Raw genomic sequence first — 11,487 nt, forward strand, 5'->3', positions numbered from 1 at the left:
AGTAAAATACAGGGGAGAGTGAAACTACATCAAACAAAACGCAGTTATAGCAGCGAGTCATGAGTCAGAAACACGCTAAGGAGAATAAGAAGGAAGGACTCCGACAATTACGTGTTATACACCAAGGAGGGCAAGATTGCTCAGGGGCCTGAGGACTACCTCGATGGATTTCGAAATTTAGAAAATGGCAGGAGAGTAGTGTGAGGTCGGTTGGCAATGGGGGAAGGTCACGTGAGGAACCAGGCCCGGGAACTTCGGCTGGAACCACCCACACCCATGCATGCCAAAAGAAACTTCCCAGGAGCCCTTGGAAAAGAATGACCAAGGGCTATTCTGTCAGCCAATGAAATTTCACCATATCATGTCAACTCACCATCACCCTACCAATCCTATAAATTACCCCCCAGCGGAAGAATCCAGGCAAATTCTCTGGCCCCCATCTCGTGGACCAGAGAATCTCATCCAGGAAGCACTCTACTAAATAAAGCTTTGCTATTCCACACTTTGTGGCTACACCCTTTTTTCTTCCTCGGAGGGGAAAATACCTTACATTTGGTGCTGGAAACCTGGGAGGAGCTTGAAGCCTGCTGGGGCCGCTCCTCTCCCCTTCCCTTCAGAGGAAGAACAGGATCTCCAAGCTCCCACCCACTTCGGCACACAGTGTGATAGGTCCCCTGCCTCCGGCCTCCCCGCAGTTCTTTCCTCCGAGATTCCCTGTTCGTAATTACAGCTGCATCAGGGAATTCTTATCCATTCCAAGTGCGTGTATGCCCATGGAGATGTCCTAGACACACCCACTCTACCTAACCATCCGGTGGTCAGAGCTTGAATTGCGGGATGCCAATTCTCATCTCTGATCACTCTGAGGGCTGAGGGTGGCCATGGGGGGCACAGGAATCTAAACCTGACTCAAAAACACTCCTGAAGTGCCTTATCCAGAATCTCTCCCTCCCTAAAGAAGAAGAAACTGATCTTTTCTTTTCTTTCTTTTTTTAAAAAATATTTTATTTATTGATTTTTAGAGAGGAGTGTGTGTGTGTGTGTGAGAGAGAGAGAGAGAGAGAGAGAGAGAGAGAGAGAGAGAGAGAGAAGGGGGAGGAGCAGGAAGCATCAACTCCCATATGTGCCTTGACCAGGCAAGCCCAAGGTTTCAAACTGGCAACCTCAGTGTTCCAGTCGACGCCTTATCCCACTGCACCACCACAGGTCAGGCTGATCTTCTTTTCTGATGTGGCCAGGCCACAATACCCACTGGATAATCGAACCAGGTGGCCTTCTGAAGGGACTTTCAATTTTAACACCCTCACCAATTTCACCATTGACCAAGAACTGGGAAATGGTTGGAGATCCCTTACATTCAGGGCTTCTAGTACTTGCACTCCCATCCTAATCTCTGTGCCACCTGCTACACAGCGCAGGCCCTTTCTGGCCAGAGAAACCTCAGCTAAACCTTCCACTCCTGATCTTTCCTCCTTTGCCGACCCCCAACTCTCTCCCACTCCTGCCCAACCCCTGAGGGCACTCTTCTCTCGGGACCCCTCTCTGGACCCTCTGCAGACCTCGTCCGCTCAGGTCTCTTCCCTCCAGGAAGCCCCCTCCCCTGCCAGCCAGGAGCCCCTCCCTTCTCCACTGTGTTCGTAAGCCTCTCCTCCAACAGGCCCTCCTCCGCTGGCCATTGGCCCTCACACGAGTTTGCAGGGCTCCTGACCCCACCGCCCAACTCCGGTCTTCTTGTAGGAAGGCCTGGCCCTGTCGTGCCTCTGGCTCCAGCCTTTCGGCTGGATCTGAGTGCCAGGAGCCCCCCTCCTCTTATTCTCAACCCCCAAACCCCTATCCGAGACCTGTGAACATGGCATTTAAAGTTTTTAATGCTCACAGCTAGTAGGAAAAAGCTGAGGCTGTTCACCAGGCCAGCATGCAGCAGAAGGTAACTCTCCAAACCCAGACTCTTGTGGCAGCCCTGAGGCCAGCAGAGCAACAGGGGCAAGGCATAGATGCCTGACCCAAGTCTGGGCCACAAAGAAAAACTCCACCAGGAGCTTGCTTTAAATGCGGCAAAGAGGGTCACTGGTCCCGGCAGTGCCCCTGCCCGTGGCTACCCACTAAGCCCTGCCCTAACTGCAAGAAGCCCAGTCACTGGTGGAGTGATTGCCCCTTTTGGGTAACAGGCTCTTTCTCAACGCCTCTATGTGGAGGACAAGCCACACAAATGGGAGGCCAAGCCAATCAGGTGGGCACACCACTCGAACTCCTAGGCCTCATGGACGACTGACACGGCCTGGACTGGGAGACCCCCATCACCCTCATCGAATCCAAGGTAATGCTGCAGGTAGTGGGTAAGTCCATCTCATTTCTTGTGGACACGGGGGCTACCTTCTCTGTTTTGCCATCACACTCTGGACCTCTAGTTTTGCCATCACACTCTAGTTCCCTCACAGGTCTTGGTTATGGGAGTGGACGGGACCCCTTCTTTTCTCCTTCACACGCCACTCCTGACATGCAGTTTGGACGGAGTTCCCTTTTTCACACTCCTTCATATTCTTTCTTTCTTCGATCTAATAGTTTCTTCTTTCAACACTGAATTCCCAATTTTGCTCTCTTAGCCAAACCCACCTCCTCTTGCCACATACCTCCCCTTTCTATCCTTACTCCGCCATCTTCTCAGGGAACACATTGACTGGACCTTTCCTCCCATAGGGGGTCCAGATGAAGCACAGCCAGCGGTCCCCCTCCAGCCAGGAGACAGGGTTCTTCTGAGGGAGCTCCAGCCCGGCTCCCTACAGCCCAGGTGGACGGGACCCCATACGGTAATACTGACTACTCCTACTGCAGCCAAGCTCCTAGGGCAAACACCCTAACACCATGTCTCTCGCCTCAAGCTTGCCCCCATACAGGACTGCTGGCAGTCGGAACCACTGGGTCCCACCTGTCTCGGGCTCACCAAAAGGTTGGACCCTGCAGATCCTCCTGTTGCTCCTGTCCCTCCCACCAGGAACCTGCCACCAGAGTGAGTTAGAGCAGGAAGCAATGCTGTTCCATGAGACTGGCCTGATGGAAGAATACATCAATGTCCTCAACCACCTACAAGAGAAACTACGCAAGAATCTCTCCTCCTACCACCTGCTTAACTCCTGCTGGCAGCCCCCCATCCTCACCTGGGCTGCCCCTATCCCAGGTCCTCTTCTAGTCATCAGCATATTAATCATGTTTACTCCTCTATTTTAGATTCTTACAGGGCCGCATCTACGAGGTTTCTCAAGGCATGGTCAAACAGATGTTCTTACACCCATATACATGACTCCCCTCAGAGCCACCACCTTCCGACCTACCCTCCTCATGAGGCCTCTAACCAGCAGGAAGTAGCCAGATGAATAGCATAAAAGGTTGGAATGTCAGGTCAGCTGGCAATGGGGGAATGTCACGTGAGGAACCAGGCCCGGGAACTTTGACTGGAACCACCCACACCCATGCGTGCCAAAAGAAACTTCCCAGGAGCCCTTTGAAAAAGAACAACCATCTGTCAGCCAGTGAAGTTTCGCCACTTCATATCAACTCGCCATCACCCTACCGACCCTATAAATTACCCCCCCAGCGGAAGAATCCATGGGACTTCTCTGGCCCCCGTCTCACGGACCAGAGAACCTCATCCAGGAAGCGCTCTACTAAATAAAGCTTTTGCCATTCCACACTTTGTGGCTACGCCCTTCTTTCTTCCTCAGTGGGGAAAATACCTACAAGTAGAGTAAGATTATTAAAGCTTCAAACTCAAAAACCCTCTCCTTTGTCTCAGGTACCTTAGTTGGCCCTGGATTACAAAACATCACAATCCTTAAGCAGCAGCTTTTGGCAGAGGTTTCTTTGCCATCCACAGAGATGCAAGTTTCTTTAAACATACTGCTGGTTATACTAGTCTCCAAGCAGCCATAGTGCTTTAAAGAACCAAAAAAAAAAGCTATGTTGATATTAGGAACAATATACAGCCAGAAAACACAGGTTTTAGTCCCTGGCCTATCTCCAACACCTGTTACGGAAGGCTTTTCCTTTTGAAGAGCCAGCATTCACGGCCACCATCACAGCCACCTGGCCAAGGCAGGTTCGCATTTGATTCGACAGACAGTAAGGAATCAACAGAGCTGAAAACTGGTAGTGCATTTTTCTTTATTCTAGACTTGCACTCAGCAAGCGAGTAAAAACAAACACACTGGGCTCCAAAACCCACTCATTCAGTGCTCACAAAGCTACTAACTCATCCAAGTTTTCCTAGAATTAAAGGCTTCCACCTTACCAGTCTAATTCACCTCTGTTCCCCATTTCCTTCTCCTCCATGAACTGGCTTCTCCTTCCCCCGTTCTGCCATGTTGGCTGCCTCCTGCACAAGGCTTCCTTGCCCTGCTCCAGCCTGAGCTCCTCCTCCCTACAAGAACTTGACCACTCTCTCTCAAAATGGCCTCCTAGCTCCACCTTTTAAAACCTTTTGGCACAAAAGCCCTCTCCCAACAATAACATTAGCATAACCATGTCCCTTCCAAGCAAGTAGGGCAACTAGCTGTATCATGTGAGGGCAGCAGCCATCTTTAACAATAAGGGTGAGAAAAAATAACTTCATCTGCCCAACACCTTTGAAACGGAATATTCTATTACCTGGGTATGAAGTTCATTCTAAAACTGAGTTTATGAGTTGCTTCATGATGACATGAATAAAAACAAAATATTTAACAAGCTATCACTCAAATATCGATAGATCAAGTGTTTCTACTGAGAACCTAGCATCTGAACTGAGATGAGCTGAGAGTAAGAGGTTCTGTACAACAATAAGGCAAACCATTGCATTAATAGTTGTTTATTCTGATTGCCTGTTGAAATGACATTCTAGAGATGAGGTTAAATAAAATACATAACTAGATTAAAGTCACTTGTTTTACCTTTTTAGCAAAGCTACTGGAAAGTTTTAAATGGCTGTGAACTTCCTTTCCTATTATATTGGCTAGCCTGCTGTAGAATGAACTCTTTCACAGTAAGGTTTGTCAGCTCTTTAATTTTTCTACAGCATCTCGTAGGGCGTTCCCCATAATAGATGATACTCAGAAATGTTGAATGAATAGAGAAAATTTTACATATAACCCAGCAACTGGGTAAGACTGAAATCACCTCTTTTTGGTTCATACACCAGCTATAGTCTATTAGAATGACATTTAAATCTCCATTATATGTAATCGTAAAAATTCTAAAATACAACCAAGTCGATTAAAAAAAACGTACAGCTGACATACCTAATTTGTTGTGGGCCGAACTGCATCCTCCCAGAATTCTTGTGTGGAAGTCCTAAGCTTAACCTCAGAATGTGACTATATTTGAAGACAGAGTCTTTAAGGGCTAATCAAGGTCAAATGAGGTCGTAGGAATGGCCCTCATTCAGGATGACTGGTGTCCTCAACATGACTAGGAGAACAGGTAACACAGACTAAGGGGCAATGGTGAGGACCCAATGAGAAGGCAGTCACCAGCAAGCCAAGGAAAGAGGCCTCAGAAGAAACCACTCCTGCCAACATCTTGATCTTGGACTTCTAGTCTGAGAATTGTGACAAAATAAATTTCTATTATTTAAGCCACCCAACCCAGGGTACTTAGTATGGCAGCCCTTGTACACTAATACACTTAAACAATGTTCCATAACTGAATGGTTTTGGTTTTTACACTTAAATTACAAATTCACTTCCTCAAGCATATTCACTGTATTTCAAGTGCTCAAGAGCCACATGCGGCAGGCGGCTGCTGAGCTGAACAGTGCAGAAGTCTCTAATAAGAATGCTTAACTGGTCAGGAGGTGCAACCAAGAAATGTCAATACTGACGCACTTTTAATCTTTAAAAGTTAAAAAGTGTGTAAAAGTTTAAAAAAAAAAAGCAAATGACCTAAATCTACCCCAAATCATTCTTACAACGATTTGCAAACTAGAGATTAAAGAAGGAAGTTACTAGTTTAGGGCTATGTTTGGTACATACAATTGACATCACCCTGCATTCTTGAGCGGTCCATCTGTTAGAGCAAAATACAGAAGACCACTTACTTATGCAGGTGGCTGGGGTACAGTGACCACTGTGAAGGTGTCAGAACTACAGGTACAGAAATTACCCACTGGTAAACTGGGGAACGCTGATCCTATCTTCAGATTTTATTATGTCTTTTGTGACTGTAATCAGGCACTTCCAATGGAAATTAAAGTCCAGAAATATAAAGCAATGGCATGAATACTATACTGAGCTTATACTGAATTTCCTATATTCATTACCACTTGACCACGAGGCATCAAAATCCTGAGTCCACTATTAATAATTCCATGCATTTCTCCATTAAAGGAAATGCAAATTAAAATCACAGAAATACCTCACACACCCACCAGAATGGCTAACATACAAGAGTAACAATTCTAAGGATTGGAAACAATATTGCAGGTGATCAATTCCGAATTAGCTAAGGCGAGAGCATGGAAGCCTGAGCAAGTGCCAGTGGCTCAGCCTGGCTTGGGCAGAGAGGCGGAGGATGAAAGCATCCTGGAAAAGTAGTTAGGAATCAGCTCTGGAGGACCTGGAAGGCCAAGATAAGGACTTGAACCTACACATGCTTAGCAGAGCAGAACCAGAATATGGATGACACAATTTTGAGTTTTAGGGTATTTAAAAGGCCGCTTTGTATGAATGTTCCAATGAGATTCGACAAAGAAACTCAAAAAACGTTCTTTCTCCTACCCTGCAAAAAATTTCTCTGTTCTCCACAATATGTATTATCCTCACTGCTCAAATACATTCTTCCAAAATCTCCAGCTACCCTCTCCAGCCGCATCAAGTCTCTTTGTCCTCACTCACCACCAGGTGAACACGTTCAAGGTCACAGGCAGCACTGAGCATTCACTCAAAGACAGCCCATCAGCTGAGCTGCTCCTCTGCTTCCCCTCACAGCCTCACAACTTAAATCCAGAGCTGTTTTGGAGGCCCAGCTGGTGTCTGTCTGTCCTCATCTCCTTCCTCCCCAGTCCCTCCAGGTCCTATTGTGGGTTCTAAAATAATTCAACAGCTATCTAGAAGTCAACCTGCTTTGTTCTTGATGCTCCAACCACAGAATTGATCACGTCTTCCACTTCTGCACACCCCACAGTGCCTAGTATCAAAGGACATATACGAGCAACTTGATAACAGAAACGCAAACACACCCTTTGATCCAACAATTCCAGTTCTACAGATGTATCCTGATACACTCCCATAAATATGCAGAAATCTTATGATTAAAGATACAAGCTGTAGATTGTAACAATAAAAACCAGAAACAATCTAAGTATTTCCTTTAAAAGATTAGTTCATTTGAGTCTCTACTCCCTGTAAAACAAAATGAAATTTGGGATTATCTGTCCATAACAAAGTAGTAAGTGAAAAAAAAAGTCACAGAAAAGGACATAAAACAGGCCCTATCTGATCTATTTATAAATACACACAATTTAGAAAAGCACAAGGTTTTAGAGTGATAAACTCTGGCAACTGGCATAGACTCTTCAATTTAGGAACATTTCTATTTCTTTTTGAGAAAATTTGAGAAAGAGGACATCCAATGTTGATAGTAAAAAATACTTATATAATTATATTTTCATTCTGCCCCACCCTAATTTTTATTTATGAAACAATTTATAATACAAATTCATTTTGTTTAAAACAACAGTAATAATATGCTGGGGTTGTAATAATATGTAGCAAAAATAGTTAGAACATATGCCAACTGTTAATAGTGGTTATTTCTACAACAGAAATTTTAAAACATGCAATACCTGACTAACCAGGGGCACTGACTGACCTCTTTCCTCTTAGACTATCAAAAAAAAAAAAAAAAAAAAAAAAAGACAACAGCCAACACAATAAGCTTCCAGTGTGAATAAATCAAAATTATACCTATTTTTTTGTTGGATTGACAAAAAATATTTTTCCTTTGCCGAATTTTAGTAATTAGTTTGTGTGCCATGAGATGAAAAAAGGTTGAAAATTACTGCCTTAAACAAAACCCATGAATTCATGTGTTTACAGAAAACAAATTTAAACATTAATAAAAGATGCGTTCCATTTGAATTATGAAACTGATAAACTGGAGAAGTTCTATACAACACAAACACAATAACCGGTAAATTTTTAAAGAATATGTATTTAATATTGCAAAATTAACACGTCAATTAATTACTACACTGAGAATAAACGCTACTGACTGCCAGCCTCAGAAAGGGTTCATCAATTTCCATGTGAATTTCGATCACCTGAAACTTTCACGTGACAAAAAAAAAGGAAAAAAAACCCTTGCGTGTTGGATCTTGAAAACTTGCACACAGCCACCTAGTAACCTTTCACTGACTGGACAGTTTCTCGGGCACTTTGCACCGCGGCCAGGCCAGAACGACTGATCCTTACACCTGTGACGTCTAAGGGTCTGCGTTAGAGATGAGCTCACAGGTAGCCCTGAACTCGTCTCCAGGTGGATACAATGTACGAGTCGCTCAGCCTCACTGCAGCTCTGCACCGCCCAGGACAAGGAAACTGAGGCACAGGGGAGGTCGAGCAACCAGCCCCGGGGCGCAGAGCTGGAAAACCACAGGCAGATCTGGACACGACGCTGGGTCTAGCCAGAACCGTCCTTTCAGGACTCTGGACTTGAAAGACTGTCGTCTTCAGGACCGCGGGCACGAGCCCGCCGGGGACACTAGAACGTGGAGAAACATACGGTACCAGTGGGAAGCAGGGGTTCCAACGGGGTAAAGGCATGGTCCATATCGGGTTATTGGCCTCTGCGTTAAAAAAAAAAAAAAAAAAAAGAAATAGAAATGCCACGTTAGGATTTCTGTCTAATGAAACAATCCCGTGAAATGGCCGGTTTAACCGGGGTCGCCGCGCAGGGAGACGCGGGGCCGCGGGCGAGGCCGGAGACCCGGGAGCGCTGGGGGCGCGACACGCGAGCACGGCGCGCGTCTCCGCGGGGCCGTTCCCATCCGGGCACTGGAGGAGAGGGGGGCGGCCGCCCCGTCACCGCGCTCGCCACCCCAGCCCCGGGCCCGCGCGCCGACGACGCGGGCGACGCGCCGGGCTGCGGTGGCACTTACACAATGGCGGGTGGAGCCAACACTGCGGGAGCGAGGGCATCGGCTGCTCGGCGCTCGGCTGAGACGCCTCGGGCAGCGCGCTGCTGGCGCTGGAGGGTTTAAGTAAAGCGGCGCGCGGGGGAAGACACTCTCCCTTCCGGGAGCTCGCGGCGCGTGCGCGGTGCGTGCCCCAGTTGTGCGCGTGCCCAGCTGTGCTCGCGCTCCGCTGACCGCCGCCTGATTTTTCCAGCGTAGCTCACTCTCCATCAGAGTTTTATTTGGAAGAAACTTTAAGCCGCCTGCTTGCAGCTCCACTCGCTCCAAGAAGCCCCAGGTGAAGAGCTTAGGCAGCTTTTTTTTTTTTTTTACTAGACTGAGCAAACCTCCAGGAAAGTTCCTTTCTTCCTTTGGGCCAAAGCCCCTCCTTGTATCTGCCATTGCCCCACCACTACTGCCCCAGGACCCGCACCTGTTGGAGGGATACCTGGTTCTCCTAACCATTTTCAATATATTTGAACACAGGCGCCCCAGGCTAGAGCTTTTCAAGGCTAAACGCGATTTGCACAAAGTTCTTATTTGACGAGGGGGTTCCAGACTCCACCATCGTGCTTGCTCCGCACTTGGTATTTACTGTTGCTTACAGATCGTGGTCCCAGGACAGGTGAGACCTGCAGGGCTCTCAGCACCTAACAAGGCATGCAAATCCCTGCACTAGAACACCTGATGAGACTAGTGTGGCTTCTAGCAGCATTGAGTGTGTCCCCAGTGTGACCCAGACACATATCCACATCCACACCCACACCCATTAAAATGCCTGGCTGAGAAAGCTGGGGCAGCCAGGAGAAATGAGTCTAGCCAACACCCTACCTCCCAAATGGCTTACCACGGTAAATTTGCATCTCTAACAACAAGCATCAGGACACTAGTGCCATTCCTTTGAAATGAAATCATCAGGAAGGACAGGGTTGCTGTCGCCCAGTCTTGGTGGGAGAGTAGAATCCTCGCTGTCCTAAGAGCCAGCTGGAGAAGAGCTGGCCTCATTGCACTTACACTGACCAAAGGTGTGTGATTTCTTCTCTGACTACTGAGAATAACTGCCCCCCCATACCCTCCCTACCTTATTCTCCCTTTAAAACGTCCCAATCACATCTGCACACATCGATATGGAGTTCAGTTCTTTCCCCTATGGTCAGAAGTTACTAAATTTTTTATGTGTCCACTGCCTTCACTAATATTCGGCTATGTTTATCTTTACCACTGGTCACAATGGTGCAGGAGTGACCTAACTGTAGAAGAGTACACCACTGCCAGTGCTCACTGCCTTTTATAGCACCCAAATCAAACAGAACTTCCAGGCGTTTTTCACTCAAGTGTATACCTATCACGTACTCAAATGTAGGCCCCAAAATAGGGACTTTATGAAGTCAAATATTATGAGTGTGCAATCACAGTGGCAAGGGGCCATTTAACCTACCACTTGAAGGAGGGACACCGGAACTCTACCTCAGTGTCCTCAGCTATGGTATGGGAACAAAGTTGCCAACTTTGGAAGTGTTCAGCAGGAATCAAATGACTTGGTTACAGAGAAACACCTGGTCAGATGCCTAGCACATATGTTTGCAAAAAATGTCCCTCTCTTTCCATCAATATGGTACCCACAGATCCTTGGCTGTCCTCGCTTCTTAAATCATATTTGCAGCACTGATCTTTGCAAAGCGTTTTGTGTGTATCTAGATCAAGTTTCTCCCAAAGTTGTCAAGAAGAAAATTGAAGTCTTTACAACCAATGTCAGAAGTCTGCATGTTTAAAGATGCCATTAGAGAAATGAAAAGGCAGCAAACTGGAGGTGGAGGGAGTATATTTGCACACGTACCAGACATGTGTTTGCTAGATTTACAGCAGAGGAAGAACTGCAAATCCGTCAGTAAAAGGCAAACAAGCCAGTAAAATGATGACTGAGGATGTACACAAGCAAATTACAGAATATATTCAAATAGCAAATAAACACGTGAAGAACACACCATCACTAGCACACCAAGGAGCCCAGCCCATCTGAACAATGAGATGAATTTACTTGCCAGCTTGCAAACAATTATTAAATAATAATACAAAACTTATATTTGTTAAGCAAGTATTATGTTTCAGTCCCTGGGTTAAGGTCTTTTCTATTTTATCTCATTACCTTAAAATGTAGGTTCCAACGGAACAAGGACCAGATTTTTAATTGTTTACCTTTGAAGCCTCTCTCTAGCACAGGTGCTGGCAAAGAGGAAGTAACCAATGAGTGCACGTTGAATATTCATGATGCAATTGATTGCCAAAGCTTGGGATGCTGCTTCTCTGGTTCTTCCCGAAGAGGACTCATCTATTAAGCCTAAGCA

General features: G+C 46.4%; 1 protein-coding gene across 3 annotated transcripts in view; it reads right to left on the reverse strand.

The window, feature by feature from the left end:
* Positions 1-9,255, reverse strand: part of TPK1 (thiamin pyrophosphokinase 1) — a 163,539-nt gene extending 154,284 nt beyond the window's left edge. The window contains exons 1-2 of one of the 3 annotated variants that reach the window (XM_066262522.1): positions 9,128-9,255; positions 8,757-8,815 (exon numbers count right to left, since the gene is read on the reverse strand). In XM_066262522.1, coding sequence (XP_066118619.1) covers positions 8,757-8,799 — 43 coding nt within the window. In that variant the 5' untranslated portion in view covers positions 8,800-8,815; positions 9,128-9,255. The other 2 variants (XM_066262521.1, XM_066262523.1) reach the window with 2 other exon arrangements.
* Positions 9,256-11,487: the final 2,232 nt, after the last annotated feature.

Source organism: Saccopteryx bilineata, chromosome 2 (assembly GCF_036850765.1).
Source record: "Saccopteryx bilineata isolate mSacBil1 chromosome 2, mSacBil1_pri_phased_curated, whole genome shotgun sequence".
Classification (NCBI taxonomy): domain Eukaryota; kingdom Metazoa; phylum Chordata; class Mammalia; order Chiroptera; family Emballonuridae; genus Saccopteryx; species Saccopteryx bilineata.